Source organism: Mesoplodon bidens, assembly GCF_964165515.1.
Source record: "Mesoplodon bidens genome assembly, chromosome: 6".
NCBI classification, from domain to species: Eukaryota; Metazoa; Chordata; class Mammalia; order Artiodactyla; family Ziphiidae; genus Mesoplodon; species Mesoplodon bidens.
Window position 1 is genome coordinate 10480140 of NC_138162.1, and position 21434 is coordinate 10501573.

The 21434-nt window shown below is 37.1% G+C and overlaps 1 protein-coding gene across 7 annotated transcripts in view; it reads left to right on the forward strand.

Moving 5' to 3' along the window:
* SCAI (suppressor of cancer cell invasion) overlaps positions 1 to 21434 on the forward strand; it is a 115882-nt gene that overhangs the window by 82247 nt on the left and 12201 nt on the right. For 6 of the 7 annotated variants that reach the window (XM_081236139.1, XM_081236140.1, XM_081236141.1 and 3 more), the window contains 9 exons: positions 179 to 275; positions 1328 to 1426; positions 1577 to 1729; positions 3761 to 3862; positions 4421 to 4522; positions 5265 to 5343; positions 7005 to 7104; positions 8902 to 8983; positions 19433 to 19505. In XM_081236139.1, the coding sequence (XP_081092265.1) occupies positions 179 to 275; positions 1328 to 1426; positions 1577 to 1729; positions 3761 to 3862; positions 4421 to 4522; positions 5265 to 5343; positions 7005 to 7104; positions 8902 to 8983; positions 19433 to 19505 (887 nt within the window). Of the gene's footprint in view, positions 1 to 178; positions 276 to 1327; positions 1427 to 1576; positions 1730 to 3760; positions 3863 to 4420; positions 4523 to 5264; positions 5344 to 7004; positions 7105 to 8901; positions 8984 to 19432; positions 19506 to 20231; positions 20376 to 21434 lie in introns of all 7 variants that reach the window. The other variant, XR_014016004.1, reaches the window with a different exon arrangement.

Here is a 21434-nt window from a genome sequence, read left to right on the forward strand (position 1 = left end):
CACAATGTAATGAACCACTGAGTAAGAAATGTGTTAAAAGACTATAGGTTATATGAAGCAATGTTTATAACTGTGCAAAATAGTATCAAAAGAGTTTAAAAAGCTATCAGAAAGTTAGAAAAATCAAAAAGCATATTTTTTTAAATCTCATGAATGATTTTCCATTTATCTACCATAGACCTGAGTTGGTAGTTAAGAAGCTGCGATACTATGCAAGATTTATAGTAGTTTGTCTTCTTCTCAACAAAATGGATGTTGTAAAGGATCTGGTGAAGGTAAATGTCCTTTCAAATAATTAAAATCCTAATCTCTCCTTGTCTATGGATAATTTTGTTTTTAAAAAATAGATTTAAGGTTAAAATAATTTTGATATATCTAAATCATTACAACTTTGAGAGTATGGTAACTTCTGACAAGGGTCATGATAAAAAATTTTTCCAACTCTTCATATTTCAAACACACCAGAGATAATTGTCTTAATTTCTTACTTTTGTCCCCTCAGCTTATTTTACATTTCATCACCCATCAATGAATGGTTGGCAAATGCAAACAAAAGTTAAAATATTTGGTTTAAGAAAATAATTGAAAAGTTAGGTCAAGAAAAATGTTTTACAAAGGTGTGAATGGGTTTTGATTTTTCCTCCCTTTAGTATGTCTGCATCACTCTGTCCTTCATTAACTCAGGTAATTAAGAGTTACCTGCATTCTAGATTCACTTAATATCTGTAATTATTGCATGCTACATTCCGGTTACACTCTGTATTCAGTTAGTGGTTTCAATGGCATACTTCTTGATTTTTTGGTGCTCAAGTATAATATGCTAGTTTTTGCTTTTTTTTAATTGAAGTATAGTTAATTTACAGTATTGTGTTATTTTCAGGTGTACAGCAAAGTGATTCAGTATAACATGCTAGTTTTGACAAGCCTTCTTCCTCCATCCCCAGTTACTAATAAGATTATTTCCAAAAGAAATAGTGTGATATAAATACAAAGAATTTATATTCATTTTTTTTTAATGTTAAAATTTTGGGGGTTTACCTTTAAGAATTTCCTGTTAATAAAGTCATTGCTGATGTAGCACTGAGTAGGTATGGGTCACTGTGGATTTCTATGAAGATCTTATTGATGTGTTATCATTTTGGAGTTTTTGATTTTGAAGCAAGCCCATGTAATTTTCACTCTGTTTTGATTATAACTGGGACCGTATATTGATAATAATCAAACTTCTTAACTGTATCAGTTTCTGTCAGGAGTATGGTACAATATACAATCTATTTTTATGTTTTTTTTTCTATAACCATTTCTTTTCATGATATTGTAAAATCAGGAACTCTCGGATGAAATTGAAGATTATACTCACCGCTTTAATACTGAAGATCAAGTGGAATGGAACCTGGTGCTTCAAGAAGTAGCAGCTTTCATTGAGGTCAGTTCTTGACAAGAAAGTTTGTCATAATTGCGTATGTAAATGCATATGTGGTATACTTTTTATTACGTGTATATGTCAAAAAGAAGGAATAACTTCTTATATTGACGTTTTGTCTTGGCCATCAACCACTTACTGCTTTTTCTCCAGGCAGACCCTGTGATGGTATTAAATGATGATAATACCATTGTTATCACGTCTAATCGCCTTGCTGAAACAGGAGCCCCATTGCTGGAACAGGGCATGATTGTGGGACAGTTGTCTCTGGCTGATGCACTCATTATTGGTAATTGTAATAACCAGGTAAAGAATTGTGAAGGAATTATGCTTAAAATTCACTTTGAAAAATAGTACTTTTGATTGTTACAGAATTATTTCCTTGTAAATATCCTAATATCCATTTGCTAGGAAATAGTTAATTAAATTACGCTGTGTCTATATATGGACTGTACTACAGACACTTAAATGGTTTAGAAAGAATTTTTAATCACAGAAGAAGATACTTATGATATGGCAAGTGAAAATAATATGGGCCTATGTAAACAGAATTATTTTATTATATATGTTAAAATGTCTATGTATAGTACATATATACACAAGAAAAAGACAAGGAAGAAATTTACCAATATCATAAAAGATTTATCTCTAAAAAATTTAGCAAAATTTTAAGTGATTTTTATTTTCTTCCTTACAACTTTCTAAATCTGTATATTACCTTTACAATCAGGCAAAAATGGGGGAGGAGTTTTGTGTTTTTTTTCTTTTAAATTTCCATTGTTACTTTTTTTTTTTTTTTTTTTTACATCTTTATTGGAGTATAATTGCTTTACAGTGGTGTGTTAGGGAGGAGTTATTTTTAAGTACATTTGTCAAAAGCAGATTTCAGATATTTTTTCATGACAGCATAGTCCCATGATACTAGAAATGTAATTTACTGAAAATTATGGGATATTGGAAAAGTCACCAGTGGATACACTTTTCTATGTGTATTACTTACACAAGTTTTAATTTTGGATCCTTCCCTTACATCTATCATTTTTGTTGTTGTTAACTTTTTTTATAATTCTCCAGTTTTGGATTTTAAAGCTTTAATTTGCAAATTTCTAAATTAAGACATTTTAATTTAAATTAAAACCTTGCCTACATGAAGTTCTGTAGAAGTATTATTCAAAATAGAAAAGGAGGGGACTTCCCTGGTGGTCCAGTGGTAAAGAATCCACCTTACAATGCAGAGGACACGGGTTCAATCCCTAGTCGGGGAACTAAGATCCCACATGCCACAGAGCAACTAAGCCCCGCGCGCCAAAACAACTGAGCTCGCATGCCTCAACGAGAGAGCCTGCGTGCCGGAAACTGTAGAGCCCACACTCCCCAGAACCCGCATGCCACAACTAGAGAAGAGAAAACCTGCACGTCACAGCTAGAGAGAAACCCGCACACCGCAGTGAAGAGCCTGCATGCCACAACTGAGACCCGACGCAGCCAAAAATAAATAAAAAATAAGTTGTTAAAAACAAAACAGGGGCTTCCCTGGTGGCGCAGTGGTTGAGAGTCCGCCTGCCGATGCAGGGGACACGGGTTCGTGCCCCGGTCTGGGAAGATCCCACATGCCGCAGAGCGGCTAGGCCCGTGAGCCATGGCCGCTGAGCCTGTGCGTCCGGAGCCTGTGCTCCGCAAGGGGAGAGGCCACAACAGTGAGAGGCCCGCCTACCGCACAAAAAAAAAAAAAAAAAAAAAAAAAAAACTAGAAAAGGATACAGTCTTTTCTCTTTTTCTTTTTCTTTTTTTTTTTTTTTGCCATGCCATGCGGCTTGTGGGGTCTTAGTTCCCCAACCCGGGATTGAACCCAGGGCCCCGGCAGTCAGAGCTCCAAGTCCTAACCACTGGACCTCCAGGCAATTCTCAGGATTCAACCTTAAACATTATGTAGTGCCAAAATGTAATGAAGTGATTTTAAAATGGGCCATAGTCATATTTCAGCCTGGCTGTTTTGCCAAAAGTTAACATGTTTTATGGGATCTAATATAGGTCTCTGTGTTTACGTGACTACTTTTTGTTTTTAAAAATACCTATGGAAATTGATGGATTGATAGAAGTCTTGATAGATGGAGCGAGACGTGATGAAGCAAATACAGAAAAATGTTAATGTTATAGGATCTAGCTATTGAGCATAAGGATGTCACTGTACAATTTTTTGAACTTTCTGTCTTTTGAAATTTTTTGGAATAAAATATCCAATGTCATCAGGTACACATGAAAGTCAAGAGTAACAATATGATTAAACACTTCAAGGTCTGCATACTGCATTAATGGTCAGGTTTGTTTTCCTTGCAGGTTAAGTTCAGTGAACTAACTGTTGACATGTTCCGGATGTTACAAGCCCTGGAAAGGGAGCCAATGAATTTAGCTTCCCAGATGAATAAACCAGGAATGCAGGTGATCTTCTCCCTACATCTGCAATTTGCTGTTTCTGCTCCTCATGGAATGCTATTATTCAACGAATACCTGAGTGTGCATAAAGAATTCTCCTGATGAGACACAGAAGAAATCGATAAGCATAATGCTAATAAAAAAGATATTTAATGAAAAGGATAGTAAAAATAGGCATTGATAATTCATATGTCAAGTACAGTTTGTATAGTCATCCGTCTGGGGGATTGGTTCCAGGACCCCCGTGGATACCGAAACCCGCAGATGCTCAAGTCCCTTATATAAAGTGGCAGAGTGTTTACATACAACTTATGCACATCCTCTCATATACTTTGAATCATTTCTAGATTACTTATAACATCGAACAGAATGTAAATTATATGTAAATAGTTGTAAATATAATGTAAATGTTATGTAAATAGTTGCTGGTGCACAGCAAATTCAAGTTTTGCTTTTTGGAACTTTCTAGAATTTTTTTTCTAAATATTTTTGATCCGTGGTTGGGTGAATCCACGGATGCAGAGGACCGACTGTATGTGCATTGTTTTCTGTGTGTAAATATAGGAATCAGCTGACAAGCCTACCAGGCGAGAAAACCCCCACAAGTACCTGCTCTACAAACCAACGTTCAGCCAACTATACACATTCTTAGCAGCATCTTTTAAGGTATCTATCATCCAGTACTTTTTAGTATATGGGGAAAGTGTGCCTTAAATGGAATCTGAGAGTCACTCTTCTCTTTGAATATTTGAGTCAAGAATTTAGGAAAAATATGAAAATGAAAACTGCCTTAGAATATCCTAATCATAGCTGTTTTTGGAATGGAAATTGCTTATTATGTTATGAATGTTCCCTGCCATTAATTAATGAGAATATTGATTAATTATCATTCTCCTTTCTCCGGGTTTTTCTTGCTAAACTGCTTTAGGCATAATAGTCAATGCAGAACTGAAAAACAGGAGCAGGTTTTATAAGCATTTTCTATAAGTAGAATAGCCACCTGAATGGTGGCTCTGGGAAACATTTTGGTCGTCTGAAAGAACCATGAGTAGGGAATTCCTCTCAGTTTATATAGAGAAAGGCACGGATGGAAGTTTGTCTTTTAGACCTATAGTCAGGATCGTTACTTCTCCATTTTAAGTTTTCCAGAGAACGTTCTTTAAATGATGGAGTTTTGAAGCAGAGATTGTCTTCAAAACTTTGGGCAATGGTTATAGGTTAATAATGCATCTTTGCTGTGTAGACAGTTATAAGTTGGAACTAGCAAGAGTGACTTTTCTCTTGGAGGAGACCATTATGTGTTAAACTAGGTTCTTGTTTTCCCTACAACTTTAAAATGTCATGAACTTTCAATAAAACTGTTGTTTTCTGTTTGTTGTTTTGTGTAAGTGATTTTCTTTAATTTCAGGAGCTGCCTGCCAATAGTGTCCTTCTGATTTACCTGTCAGCCACTGGCGTTTTCCCCACAGGTCGTTCTGATAGTGAAGGTACAATAAAGGAATGCTCCCTGTCGTGAGCAGGGCTTGAATTCTCTTTATTTTCTACAAGGCGATGGCCCGTAGCCCACAGACAATCTCAAGCTTTCTAGAGAGGCTCCCAAATTTGAAACCTGGTCTATCTGCCGAATTGGCAATCTTGTAGATACCCCAGTCTGTTTTATTTGCTGAAATATTATACGGTAAAGTTAAAAAAAATCAGAAAATTCACATACTACATGCATGCCTCTCTAACAGATTTGCTAAAAGCAAACACATATATGTGCATGGAATAACCAAGCCTAATTATCTACTTCACATCGTTGAATTTTTCTGAGCCTTTAGTGTGTTAGGGAATCTGGTCAGCGGCTTCACTGTGGCTGAAAGTCTTGTAGAAATCAGTGCACTTTTGTAACTGTGAAAGTTCAAGTCCTTGACATGATTTTATTTTGTGTGTCCTTTCTTTGGTTTTATGGATTCAATCTGTAGAATATTGGGATGCTATTTTAGAATAAAAACTTGAAGCTGTCCAGAACATGTGAGTCCAGAATATATGAAATTGGTTGAAATAGATGAGTAGCTTGGATGTAAACAAGGCAATTAAATCTTTTCCTGGACAAAAAAAAAAATGTTCTTAACATCCTTAACATTTTCCTCCTCATTTGTTTGTTGAAATTTGCATTCCTTTATACAATGCATGTCCCTGCCATCTTCCTTGCATGACCTACAGATCCTCTTTAAGTGTTAAAATGAAAACAAAACAAAATAAATCTCTTTTCATTGCAGTGATTTTTTTAAGGGATAAAATATAAGACTTACTATTAAAAGTGATGCAAAATCATAAATACTTTAAATTTTTGGTGATAAAGTTAGTACTTTTATTTATAAATAATTATTTCCATATCTTATACACTATTGAATCAGATTTTCTGGGCCCCGCCTAACGTATTGATCTCTTGTTTTACTTTTTTCAAAGTACAGTAGTTACTAACTGAATGGTCCTTTGAGAGAGATTATTCCTAACATCCCACAGTTGCTGTTCCATTTACATAAGAGTTTAACTGATAGGACCAGTGGGAAAAGGCTAATTCCCAAACCGGAATTACAGTGGTTGATGTAATAATAATGATAATGGATTTTTTCCTACACTGGTATTTGGTAATTCTTTTCTTAAAAATGAAGTTTTTGTCAGTGAGAATTTTCAAGTTCCATTCAAAAATTTCCCTACATTTTTACAATTAGTGGCCCTCTTAAAATTACATTTAAGAAATTATTAGGACTTCATTCTGCAACTTTCTTACTTAAATAATTTTGTTGAACTTGAGATTTTAAATTTTGCTTGAAATGAGAAGATCATTTTGAACATCCCAGATCTCCATCTCTTTTTTACCCAGAATAGTGGGATGCAGTAGATTCTTGTTTTGTTTCTCATTATAATCTGAAGAACTGATGAAGATGGTTAGATGATCTTTTAAAATATTGGAACAGGCAACATGCTGAAATCATTTAAATGCCACGTTAAACTAAAATGTTAAATTTTCAATTAATAAAAATGTTTTGTAATTCTCTTCCATTTGTATCAATGAAAGATTCACCCAACACCTTTGTGTTTGAACATCAGATCAATGCTACTCTCCAATTGAAGTCTAGGATTTTTCCCTTTCTTTTTATAGGTCCTTATGATTTTGGAGGGGTACTTACTAATAGTAACCGGGATATTATAAATGGAGATGCCATCCACAAACGAAATCAGTCCCACAAGGAAATGCACTGGTATGTATTATAAAAATTATAGTTCTCTCTTATAAAATATTAAGTAAAATGGAATGTTCCCTTAGGCTGCTATTCATAACACTTATTTGGATTCCAACAATATCTCAGGCTCTGACTACCTTAGGCAATTAGAATTGTTAATATTTATTTTACAATTTTTTATTGAGTATGTATTATATGTCAGGAACTGTTCAGTCACTGGAGATCTGTTCATTCAAGTTGGAGGAGACAATAAATATATACATAAATAATAAGTCAGGACATGATGCATGTTAATATCAAAATAAGCTTTTTTAAAATTAATTAATTTTATTTTTGGCTGTGTTGGTTCTTTGTTGCTGCGCGCGGGCTTTACTCTAGTTGCGGCAAGCGGGGCTCCTCTTTGTTGCGGTGCGTGGGCTTCTCATTGCAGTGACTTCTCTTGTTGCGGAGCATAGGCTCTAGGTGCACGGGCTTCAGTAGTTGTGGCATGCAGGCTCAGTAGTTGTGGCTCGCAGGCTCTAGAGTGCAAGCTCAGTAGTTGTGGTGCACGGGCTTAGTTGCTCCACGGCATATGGGATCTTCCCGGACCAGGGCTTGAACCCGTGTCCCCTGCATTGGCAGGCGGATTCTTAACCACTGTGCCACCAGGGAAGCCCAATATAAGCTTTTTTTTTTTTCCCCCAATATAAGCTTTTTAATATAAGGTTCTGTTGGTGTGATATAGCAAAAATGAAGTTAGCTGTATGATTTCAAGGAGATTTCATCCATGAAAGTTTGCTCAGTGCATTCACTGGTTGGGTCATTATGGGTTCTAAAATTTCCCTAGCTGAGAGAGAGCAGTCTCATTACAGAGGAAACTGGACTTGCTTGAAACTGCATTTCTAATAGTACTTTACATAAAAATATAACTCTTCATATTAAAGAGTGGGGAAGGGAGGGCAGAGGGAAATGTTTCAAATTACATGTATAACAGCTAATGGTCCCCCAAGCCATGTGTTGGTGCTGTAGTTGACCATAGTTGTAAATGATTTATATCAGAAAAACCTGTATTTGAAATATATTGGGGTTTGATGATATTGCTCATTGACAACATCATTTTGTATATTTACATTTACCTTAATATTTATAAACTACCCACATTGTCCACCAACCATGGGAAATAGCATGCACACCAAAATTGCGACCTTAAGCAGTGGCTCTCAAATGCATGTGACTGGACTTTAGCCTTCTGTGGGCCACAGTGAATCTGTATCTTTAACAAGCACCCCAGCTGATTCTGATGCACATGTCCAGAGGAAATGTAGATAATAGAAGGGGAGCCCCTGCTTATTGTCTGCAATATTAAGATATAGCTTAAAATAATAAAAATCTTTAAGATGGATATAGATTTTGAAAGATTCATTGAAATAGAAATCTGGTTGTGTTATTACATCTTGTTTTCAGAACATGTTCTTAGGAGGAACTTTTAAATACTAAGTAAGTCCCTAAATGCTGACTTCTGAGATTTTCATGTGTATTTATTAATCCATCTTTAAATATATTAATATATATATTAAATATATAGACTTCTCTTTAGCTTGAATATTCTTGAATAATAATTGTGTCTGAATTTTTTTTTTCCAAATAAAACTGTTAACTTGCCTACCCCAGTAAATACAGACTTTTTTGGTCTTTTGCTTAATTAATCTTTGTTTTTCTCCCAGTGCTGTGACAAAAAGGAGGTGTGAGCAGACCAAACTGATGAATAAGATTTCTGAGACTTGGCTGATAGAGTTATACAGTCATTCATTGTTACTCTTGTTGTTGTTTTCCCAGCCTTCATCCTGGAGATCTCTATCCCTTCACAAGGAAGCCCCTGTTCATCATTGTGGATTCATCCAATAGTGTTGCGTATAAGGTGAGTTCCATGAGCGCTATTGCACGTTAGACACTATGGCACCACCCTGAGGTAACCAATCTGAACATGTGCCTTTTTATTTTGCTTTATTTTATTTAATTTTACAGTTTGTATTTAGTCTTTCTTTTCTTTTGAGGTTGTGCATGCTAGTCAGGATCTGGTGCTATGAATAGAAACAAGAAGAAAACGCATGAATGGACACTCAGTGGAAAATAATAAATCCTCCTGCAGGAAAAAAAATTCAAGATTTCCAAGATCACTGGTGGGAGGTTTATTTTTGTTATATAACCCAGAATAGTTTTCTTTTATAGAGGTTGAAGTATATGGGAACATTTTATTTTCTAGTTTTCAAACTTTTTCCCCTCTATACACTGAGCTACTATAGTTTAAGTGGAATTTCTATCCCATGTTATAGAGTTATATTCATTGAATATCAACACAAATTGTTTTAGATGCACTTATTATTGTTTTTTTTAATTTGTGACAATAAGTAAAAAAAGGTGACCCTGAATTCTGAAATAAGTAACAGGGACTTAATGTGAAAATCCTTTCTTTTATATTTTGCTATTGAAGCAATGGTTTTCAATGATTGTATAAAGAATGGCAGCAGTGAGACACTTTAAAGTTGGATGTTAGAATTCAAACAATAGTAATTTACAGGAAAATGAAAACATAATTTTTGGAGCCCTTTGTATGTGGTTGGAATATTTCATTAGTGGACAGTATGCTCAGAAATATGCTGGAAACACAGATTTGCCAATTGAAATTATTTCTGTTGTGGGTGTTCATATAATTAGATGGAGAAGCAAACGTTAATAGGTTTATTTCAGGAGAGCAATAGAAATGTCTGGTAGCCAAAAAAGCTGACCCCAAGCATATTTTTCCATCTAATTTTCATGCTTAGTTTCACTTTTTAAAGTCGGAATTCCAAGAGCATCCATCCCACCCTACATTGTTCAGCATGTTTCCTGCTACCCATTTTGTCAAGTTTAACGTTACAACTTTTGATTTTTAGGAAAACTAGCTATGTACTCTCTTAAATTGTGAGTGTGCTGTTGTCATTTTTAATCTTTTTGAGAGGGTGGGAGGCTGCTGAAGGAAAAGGTTTATTGGCTAACCCATTTAAACATATAAAAGCAGAAGAGTCCAGGCATTTTGTGTCTTCACAGAATTCAAAAAAAGTATTCTGTGCCTTTGTCAATGAGAAGGAAACATTTGCTACAGTTTAACGATGTAACAGAATGTGTTGATGGACAGTAAGCAAGTGTATTGCTTACTATGATGTAGCATGCATTGAAAGTATTTTCACAATCTATTAATTTCTCTCAATTTAATTAGACATTATTTGATACCATCTTTTATAATCTCAAGAATATCATTCATGTTATGTACCTGCTATTTCCAGAGTGTCGTTTGGATGTAGACTGCGTATTGGATGATGATTTTGAAAAAACACCATTGCGTATAATTGGAATTATGTCTCATGATTTAATTCTAAATGTCAATATCCCAACGCCCAGGATAACAGTGGAATAATAGAAAGATTTCTGTGTGTGTTTGGTGTTGATGGCACATGCAGTATCACTCCTCTAAAAAATTAAATTGTCAAGAACATTCTGATCTTTAGAAATGAAATGGGGAGCCCATATGCAGTAGGCAAATAAGACCATGAAGTAGTCTAATTTGATCTTTTAAAAAACTAGTTAATACCTCTGAATCAAGTGTGCAGTTCTCTGTGTTAACATATGAAAGTGTCTGACATTTACTTTTCCCACAAAGCACGTAAAAATTCTTAAACTATCATTTTGCAAGTTTCTAATGAAAAAGAACTGGGTGACATGTATTATTTCTTCAGTACATACTTTGTTATATCCATTTCATCCATATGAATGTTTTATGAACATATATGTGTTTTCTAAATGTTTCTTCATGTAAATACAAACACTTCATGTTATTTCTTCATTTCAGTATTACTTTTTAATTTTTATGAAAGTAACTCATGCATATAGTTGAAAGCTGTAGTGCTCTTTCTGTGCATCAGAAACATTCAGAGCCCTCTTCACAACCACTTGTACCTGGGTCCCAACTCCTGTGATTCTAATTTGCTTGGCCTGGGGTGGGTCTCAGGTATCAGCATAATTCCCTTGTGTGGTCAGGGTGAGATCTACTCAGCCAGGTTCCACCAGGAGTTACTAACAGCAGCAGTCTCCCGCTCTCATGCCCTACCCCTGTTTGCCTCTACCCAGAGGCTACCATTTACATCTTTTTTAGTTAATTATTGTGGTATTTAACCATTATTTTTCTAAATCACATGCTGGTATTGATATTTCTTGATTCTTCAGTTTTTTGTTTTTTGTTTTTTGCGGTACGTGGGCCTCTCACTGTTGTGGCCTCTCCCGTTGCGGAGCACAGGCTCCGGACGCGCAGGCTCAGCGGCCATGGCTCACAGGCCCAGCCGCTCCGCGGCATGTGGGATCTTCCCGGACTGGGGCACAAACCCGTGTCCCCTGCATCGGCAGGCGGACTCTCAACCACTGCGCCACCAGGGAAGCCCGATTCTTCAGTTTTAAGCAGCATGTATTGATATCCCATTATGGAAGAAAAATTTAGCTCTCTTTCCCCTTCCTATCCCCATTTCATATTCATACCTTTTATAACTTTTATCCACACAATAGACATATCATAATTTTGATTAACTGAATATTTAGTGCTTACATTATTATGAGTATACAACGCTTTTAACATCTAAGCCACATAGTAAACTTTTTCTTTTCTATGCAACTTTCTACTTTTCCTGGAGCAAATAATGTTATCTTGCTCCTGGTTTTTTTTTTCTGAACTTATCACGGATTCAACCCCAAGCTCCTCACCAATTGCTTAATCTTCTTTCAGGTTGTTCAGATGCATCATTCTCTTAATTTTATCTTTGGGATGAATTCTCTCCCAAAGCCTCTGGACTGGTGTCCTCTACATGTACTGCACAGCTCTCCTCCCTGAATCTCTTTTCATTATTATTCTGGGAATTCTTCATCTCTCTTCTATATTGGAATCCCTGTTTCCTAAATCCTATGTCTTCCTCTTGGACACTCTCATTTACTCTCTCATTTTGGTTTATTCTCTCATTTTACTGTAGCATCTCCAGCAAAATGGAGCTTTCTGAGAAAGGGTGAATATGAGGTAAAATATCTGGTCTTACACTTCTGCAAATGTTTTTGATTTACCATCACACTTAAATGGTAGTTTTGGTATTGATTAGAAATTATTTCCCTTCAAAATTTGGAAGGCATTGTTCCATTGCTTTCTAGCTTCCAGTGTTTCTTAAGAAGTACAAATTCTAATTCTGAATTCTTTCATGTGACTTGTTTTAAGTCCCTGGAAATATATAGGATCTTCTCTTTGTCTCCAGTGTTTTTCAGCCTCTTAACAGAGTGCCCTGGTCTGGGTTTACTCTTAACCATGGTACTTGGCATGTACTTAGTGAGTCCTTTCAATCTGGAAACTCTGCTCATGTTCTTGAGTTGTTTCAGTGGTTTCCTCCCTTCCATTTTCTCTGTTCTTTCTTTGGAGAATTTTTGTCATTCATATATTGGACCTTCTGGTCTAGTCCTCTGATTTTTTTGCCCTTTATTTTCCATCTTCCAGTCTTTTTGCTCTGTAGGAAATTCCCTTGCCTTTATCTTCTAACCCTTTTATTGAGCTTTTCATTTGTTCTCTAGATTTTTTTTTTCACAAAGATATAGATGTATCTGTGTGTATGTAAAACATATATACATATACATATATAATTGGTTTTTATCCTGGTTGAAATATCTTCTCTTCCCTTTGAGAATGTCAATGGTCATTTTAAAAATTCTCCCTGCATGGTGTCTCTTTCCTCCATTATGTTTTGTTTCTGGTGTTTTTCCTGAATATGTCATTTTAGAGATTCATAATTTTTGCCTTTCTGCTCAGATATAAGAGTGGAAGCTAGCAAAATGGTTAGAATCTCTGAGGTTGTGGGTAGGGCTTGTCACAGTGAGCCGCTCAGTGTGGCAATCTAGCTGGGCCATTTAGTTGGGTAATCTCTGATGTCAGTGTCTTTAGGTCTTCGTGGTCTAGTCATGTTCACTGGAGCAAGCTCAGCTGTTCTGCCCAGAATGTAAAGGTCTGTCAGCGTTATGCTGTGTTTTCCCTGAAGTCCGTGTGTTTTTGTTTTTTAATATAAATTTATTTATTTATTATTTATTTTTGGCTGTGTTGGGTCTTCGTTGCTGCATGCGGGCTTTCTCTAGTTGTGGCGAGCAGGGGCTACTCTTCGTTGTGGTGTGCGGGCTTCTCATTGCCATGGCTTCTCTTGTTGTGGAGCACGGACTCTAGGCGCTCAGGCTTCAGTAGGTGTGGCGCACGGGCTTAGTTGCTCCATGGCGCGTGGGATCTTCCTGAACCTGGGCTCGAACCCGTGTCCCCTGCATTGGCAGGTGGATTCTTAACCACTGCACCACCAGGGAGGTCCCCTGTTTGTGTTTATATCTGCATATACGTGTACCTTTATGTACCCAGTGCTTCATACTTAAAAGATTCTCAATAAATATATGTTGAATGATTAAATGAAGGTAGTCACCATTATCCTTATTTTATAGTTGTGGTAACTGCTCTTGGAGGTTAAGTATCTTGCCTAATTGATTCCAGCAGTCTTTCTCATTTCAAAGCCCAAGCTGTTTCTACATTTAGAAAAAGAGGAGCTTTTCATGCTAGTCTGAGCCTCATTTCAGAAGAGAGGAATTGAAATGCCGAGATCTGTAACATAACAAGTATGGCTCACATTTTGGCTCTCAAATTTCCATCAGGGAATAGGCTTTATCTGTAGTAATGTAGTACTAGTGGGGTTAAAAAAAAACACAAACCTGTCATTTTGGGCAACACTTCTTTGAATTCTGCTTTTTTTTTCTTTGGAAGAAGAAAATCCTTTGAGTATTTAATTATATATGACAGAGATGGATCCCTGCCAGTAAACATGACTTACACATTTGTCAAAACAGTCATATTTATCTAAACAGCCTTGTCCTAAAGTGTTTGACTGATGGCTGTAGATTGCTGTGGTCTGGGAAGGCATTCACCTTCATAACAAGATTACCTAAGAGCTCTTCTGACAGTCAGCCTCACTCACTCCATTTCCTTCTTGCTACTTTGAAAGACCGTCTCTTTGCTTTTGGCGTTCTGCAGTTATCTAGGTTTTGTTTCTTTATATTTAACCTATTGGGAGTTGCTGGACTTCTCGAATCTGTAGGTTAGAGTTTTTCATTATTGTTGGAAAATTCTCAGCCATTATCTCTTCAAATCTTGGCTGTGCTGCAGATCCTCTCTCATCTCTTTCTGGAACTCTGATTTTACATACATCATTCTCATTTTGTCTTCCATGTCTCTTGACCTCTCTTCTATATTTTCCATCTTTTTGTTTCTCTGGCTGAGATTTGGATAATTTCTTCTGATCTGGCTTTCAGTTCACAAATTCTTTTTTTTTTTTTTTTTTTTTTTGCGGTACGCGGGCCTCTCACCACTGTGGCCTCTCCCATTGCGGAGCACAGGCTCCAGACGCGCAGGCTCAGCGGCCATGGCTCACGGGCAAAGCCGCTCCACGGCATGTGGGATCTTCGCGGACCGGGGCATGAACCCGTGTCCCCTGCATCGGCAGGCGGACTCTCAACCACTGCGCCACCAGGGAAGCCCCCACAAATTCTTTTCTTCAGCTGTGACTAACTCGTTATTAAACCCATTTATTGATTTTTATATTAGTTGTGGTATTTTTCATTTCAGGAAGTTCTGTTCGGTTCTTTTTCAAATAATTCATTGCCCTTTTTGTAATTCCCTATTTTCTGTTTTCAAGTTTGTTCTTTATTTCTTTAAACTTAATAAGCATACTTACTATATTATTTATTATCTATCTGGTAATTCTTACACCTGAAATCTGCTTTTGCTGCTTAAAGACACCCTTTGCTATTTTTGTATCCCTGTATACTTGATTATCTTTGATTAGATTCTTCTTGTTATCCTTAGATTCTTCTTGTTATCCTTAAAATTATCTGTGGGAAATTCACTGAGCCCTAGAATGATGGTACTTCCATCCAGAGAGGGTCTGCATTTGCTTCTGCTAGACACCTAGAGGCACTGCCATTTGGGGACCATGTGTTTGGGATTACCTAGGTGGTATGAATCTGGGCTACAAACATGCAAGAGGGCTGGCTTACAGTTACAACCATCAGGACTGTTTGGTTCGTTTGTTTGCTATGTCTCTGCTCTGCTCAGCACCAAGAAAATTTTCCTGTGGTCCCCCGAGGCACGGTTTGGGCAGGAAGGTATGAAATTTGGTTTTGGTTCATCCTTACAGTAAGGGTGTAGCCCTTTGGGATTCCAATTTAGCAGGGCCAGTTTTCTGTTAGACTCCATCTTAGGCAGACCCTGAGCTCTGACTGCTGTCCCCTTCTCTGCATAAGGCCTTTAAAACCTAAATGCAAGTGGCTCGATTGATTGCCTCAGGGCAAAGGAGGCCTGGCGTCAGCTGATTTTCTCCGTCTCCTCTCCTGGTTTTGCCTCATCTCTCTGACCTGTCACTGAAGTGCCCCCAGGCTCCGTCCTTTTTCCTCTTCTTTTCCAGCTACAACAGACTGCCCCTGATGCCCTTACATAATTTCATGACTCTAATTGCTATCTCTATCCTGACACTTTCCACATTTATATCTCCAGCCCAGACCTTTCTCAGTTACTCCAGACTTGAATATAATCTACCTACTCTACATCTCTATTTGGTGATTCTCATAGAGATTGCAAAGCTAACATGCCCAGGACAGAATTTCTAGACCTCTTCCAGGTCCAGCTCTCCCCATGTCAGTTAATGACTATTGTGCTTTTATAGTTGCCCTAGCGCAAATCCTTAGTTTCATTCTGGACTCTTCTTTCCCTCACACCCACATCCATTTCAGAATATTTTATTGGTTATAACTAATATATCCAGAATCTTACCACCTCTGCCGCCACCATCCTGGTCCATTCTACCATCATCTCTCCCCTGAATTATTGCAGTAGGTTCCTAACTAGGCTTCCTCCTTCTGCCCTTGCTCTCCTACAGGGTGTGGCTGTAAGTCAGATTATGTCACTTATCTACTCAAAATCTCCGAAGGCTCCTCATCTCACTCAGAGTAAAGGCTTCATGTTTTCTGCCCTCACACGGCTCCTCCCCACCTCAAATGCATCTCTAATCTCTTGCTGGTCTCCCTATCACTCAGTTCTCTTCAGCCACACTGACCTTGCTGTTCTTCAAACATACCTGGTAGTCTCCTGCTTAGGATCTTTGTGTTGTGTTCCCCCAGCCTTGAATCCTCTTCCAAAGATACCCACATTGTTTTCCAGGTGTTTAATCAGCTGAAGCCTCTTAAGAGAGTTCTCCCTAATTGCCCTGTTTAAAATTATATGCCTCCCCAATACTCTTTATCCAGTTTTCTTACTTTATTTTTCTTATAATCATAAGTTAGCTTCTATATAATGTCATGCACTATTCTAACACATTTAATCCTCACAACGCAACGTGTTACTTTTATTATCACATTTTACTGATAAAACCAAGGCAAAAGGTGGCTGATTTGGGATTTAAATACAGTCTGATTATAAATCTTTCTGTGCTGCTAACTACTTTATTCTGTCTTTCCATATGTAGCACTTGTCAGCTTCTGTAATATTATATAACTTCTTTATTTGTTTACTGTGGGTCTCTACCTGCCACCTCCACCTCCATCTAAATATCAGCTCCAGGAAGACAGGTTTAGGTTTTTTTTAATCAGTTTTTTTTTTCTTAACTACAGTATCCCTAGCACCTAGAACAGTGTCTAGTTTGTAGGTTCAATGAATATCTATTGAAGAAAGATTTATTTATTTATTTATTTATTTATTTTTGGCTGCGTTGGGTTTTTGTTGCTGCACGTGGGCTTTCTCTAGTTGTGGTGAGCCGAGGCTACTTTTTGTTGAGGTACATGGGCTTCTCATTGTGGTGGCTTCTCGTTGTGGAGCACGGGCTCTAGGCACGTGGGCTTCAGTAGTTGTGGCTCACGGGCTCTAGAGCACAGGCTCAGTAATTATGGCACATGAGCTTAGTTGCTCCGCAGCATGTGGGATCTTCCCGGACCAGGGCTTGAACCCGTGTCCCCTGCATTGGCAGGCCACTGCGCCACCAGGGAAGTCCCTAAAGTTGTAAGATGTTTTAAAGTCTCAGTTAAATGGACAATTTCCTGGGAAAAAAATATCTAATGGCTACAAAAAGGGAAATCCGAAAGCCCAATCACAGGGTATGAAATAGTATGAGGGAAGTGATCAAAGTTATCTCCATAAAAAAAAGGCTCTAGCCTTTTTGAGTTCACCAATAAATTCTTTTAAACTTTTATAATATGCACAATTCCAGAGCAATGGAAAATATCAGAAATATCCAATTCATTCTATAACAGGCCACAAGACATTTATATGACCTTGAGCATTTCCTTGGTCTTTTCTGAGACTCTTTTTCCTTTGTAATAATTTTATAGGATTGTTAAGATTATGGGTTAGGAGCTAAGAATTCTAGGATAGTCCCTGGAAAATAGTTAGCACTCAGTAAATGTTAGGAATCATTATGATAATGATACTATTTCAAGACAAAAATAGCACTTACAAAAAACTCTATCCCAGATTAGTTTATAATTATATATTAGAAAATTTTAAATAAAATGCTAATAAATAGACCTACTAATAGAATAATCTATCTGAATAATGCATGAAGGTTCCATATATGAAAATCAATCAATATTGTATTCCCTGTTACCCTTCACCCATTTTTCTGTTAGGACAGTGGTCTTTTTCTTATGGATTTGGAAAAGCTCTTTCTATATTAAGGAGATTAATCCTTTGTAATGTGAGTTGCAGATATTTTTCCCCAATTCATCATCTAGCTTTTGATTTAGTTCATGCTGTATTTTTTATTTTTGTAACTGGGTTTATTAATCTTAATTATAATAGTTAGGAAGATCTTCTAGATGACAAAAATAACCCTTATTTTCTTTTTTTTTTTTTTTTTTTTTTTTTTTCGGTACGCGGGCCTCTCACTGTTGTGGCCTCTCCCATTGCGGAGCACAGGCTCCAGACGCGCAGGCTCAGCGGCCATGGCTCACGGGCCTAGCCGCTCCGCGGCATGTGGGATCTTCCCGGACTGGGGCACGAACCCGTGTCCCCTGCATTGGCAGGCGGACTCGCAACCACTGCGCCACCAGGGAAGCCCAACCTTTATTTTCTTTCAGCACTGTTATTGTTTAATTTTTTTTACATTTAAATCAGATATATTTGAAATTCATCCTAGGTTTTGGTATGAAGTATGGAGCCAACTTTTTTTCTAGATAGCCATCAGTTTTTCCTGCCAATTCCAACCATCATCTTTATCATATATCCTTAAGCCCTGTCTATTTTGGGGTCTAATTCTAGATTCTTCATTTTCTTGCATTGGTCTTCTGCCTCCTCTTATGCTGTGGCACATATTTCTAATTACTGAGGCTTTGAAGTATGTTTTGGTGTCTGATAAGTCTAGTTCCCCCTCTTTGCTCTTCTTTTTCAGAGTTTTCCTGGCTAATATACCTTATCTGTATGCACTTTAGAATTTCTTTCAGTTGCAGGGGAAAAAAGTCCGTGGCCATTTTTGTTGAGGTTGGTTTAAATTTTAATAAATTATTGAAATGACATCTTTGGAATGGGTTCCCCTCTGAGAACACAATATAGCTTTCCATTTGTTCAAGTCTTCATTTTTATCATTCAGGAGTATTTTTTAGTTATTTTTGTTTTTTTCACTTCTTATTAAGTTTACTCCTAGGAGTTTTCTTTCTTGTTTTACCAAACAGTCTATGATTTTACTTCCCATGTAGATCTGCCTTTAGGGAAAGGATATTCTTAATCATGCAAAGAGTAGTGAGTGTCAGTTTAATTCTCACCGTAAATTAACACATTCACATTCTGGTTTTATACATCATTCTGTATGAGCAATTAATATGATTCACAATGAGAGATGAATCCAGTCTTCACATACCAGTAAGTCAGGTTTTAGAGCCTGTGAGGCTGAGAGCCAGATCATAGATCTTGGCAAATTTACCCTTGTAAATATTAGTGTATGTTGCCCAATGGAGCAACCTCTTGATAAACAGCCAGATGCCCTCTCCCTGTGACACTTCAACCATGTGTGTGCCTTTACTTTAAAAATCAATAGCTCACTTAATAAACTTCACCACTTTAAGAAAACCTGTTATGCATGTTAGTTAAACTTGAATGACAGTCTTTTCAGCTGTTACTGATGTTTCTGCATCTGTTTATAAGTTAAAGGACCCAATCTATACACTAATGATATGCTTTGGAAAATTACTATCATTGGTCAAATCTTTAATGAAAGTTTTAAATTCTTATATATTACAGAATTTCACAAACTTATTTGGACAGCCACTAGTCTGCTTGCTTTCTCCTACAGCATATCCAAAAGCTTTACAAGGTATGTTCTGTCATTCCCTGTTGTATCCGTAGGTTGAAAATAAACTTATGTCTACATTTTGAATAATCCTGCTCTGATCTTTGTCTCCCCCACCTATAGTGGTCAGTTGTGGATTTATAGTGTTTAATGTAGCAAGTGTCAGTCTGAAATAAACCCCGAAGTCTTGCCAACAACCAGAATTCTTTAATGGGCTAACTGTTAGGCCTTGAGATAATTCTAAAAGAAATGATAAATCATCCCTGAGAAAAGAGTGGTTTTGGTCCCTTGCTACTGGGGAGCTCATGATTTGTGAATTTTAAAATTTGTGTTGCAGGTGTGCTGGTCGTCATCCATATAGCATGACTTCCTCCAGCTCTGGCTACATATTTTAAGTATCTTTTAAGACAGTGAGATTTCTGGTCTAGAACACTTCTCAATCTATGCCTAAGTGTTAGAATAACCTAACTGGCACAACTTAAAGGGTGTCTTTTATTCACATTTTTACCTCGCATTTTTAAAATAAAAGAACCTCTTCTCAGGGTGCCAGAGAGACAGGTCAGTGTTTTTTCCTTTTCTCAGGTGGCTGAGAAATGAAAAACTTTTTGTCTTTAATAATTTGTCCTCAGTAAGCAACACATAAAATCTAATCTAATTCCCAGTCATTAAGCTAGGTAAAATACTAAACAAACCTTAATCCTGTTTTAGCAGTACTTGTCACTGTTTCACTATCTCCCTAACTGTGAATAGTGCTGATGTCTCTCTGTGGGAGATGGCATTTTACTGCTACTTCCCAGCCAGAAGTCCTGTCTGCTGACATAGTTTGACACAGGAAGTGATGGTCAGCATTTGAATGCCCGAGAGAAGCTGGAGACTTTTCACCGTTGTTTTAAGGTAAGTTCTGCTATTTAACAGGGAAAAACATGTAGAAATACTAAGTTCATGTATCTAAAAGGCAAATCACTAAGGGATAGAACTTACCTTCAAACAACGGTAAAGCTCTCCTGCTTTGAGGACTTTGTTAACCTGTTTCTTATCACTTTTGGAGACATGTAACCCCTTCTAATCGCGAGTACTTTTTGCTATCAAATTTTCCTATCAAGATGCAGCTTTATTTTAAATTGCATGAACCTGATGGGTTAATACCACAATTATTTAATCTGAAAGGTTTTATTGTGAAGAGGGTAAAAACACAGACTCTGGAGGCAAACTGATTGTGTTTGAATCCCAACTCAGCCACTTACCAGCTGTGTGACCTTGGGAAGTTACTTAGCCATTCTGTGCCTCAGTTTCTTTCCTATCAAATGGAGATAATAATAGTACCTACCTCATTAAATAATTCTGGGTACACAGTAAGTATTCAGTATGTGCTAACTATTGTTATTAATATGATTAATTGAAATATATGTCCTTAACATTTTTTAGTCCAGTATCCTATTTTTTGTGCTGTAAAACTTAGACCTCTAATCCCTTAAATGTGTCCCATCTGGACACAAAACTAGCAGATACCTAAGTATTTGGAATGTCAGATTACATCCCTGCACCTCTGGTATCTGAATTCTGCAGTTCTCTCTTTAACCAAGAGTCACTTCATTCATTCAACAAGCATTTATTCCACATTTATTTATCAGGTGCTGTGCTAGGTAGAAGATATAGACAACCTAACTGGCAATTACTGTAGGTGCTCTGAGGGTTTCACAGGAGGAAGCACATGTAAGGTGAACTCCTGACCAGCCCTTGAGGGTTAAGAAAGTAGATGAAATGATGTCTAAAGTTGAGTTGAAGGATACGTAGAATTAGATGGGGGTGGGAAATGGTTGAATAAGAGTGTTCTAGCAGAGAAAAAGCATGCGAGCATGTGAAGAATGAATTGGGGAGGAGCTTTGATGGAAATGGGGAGATGATGTTGGCCAGAGTGAGGACAGTGGCTGGTTAGCTGGAGATAATAATCCT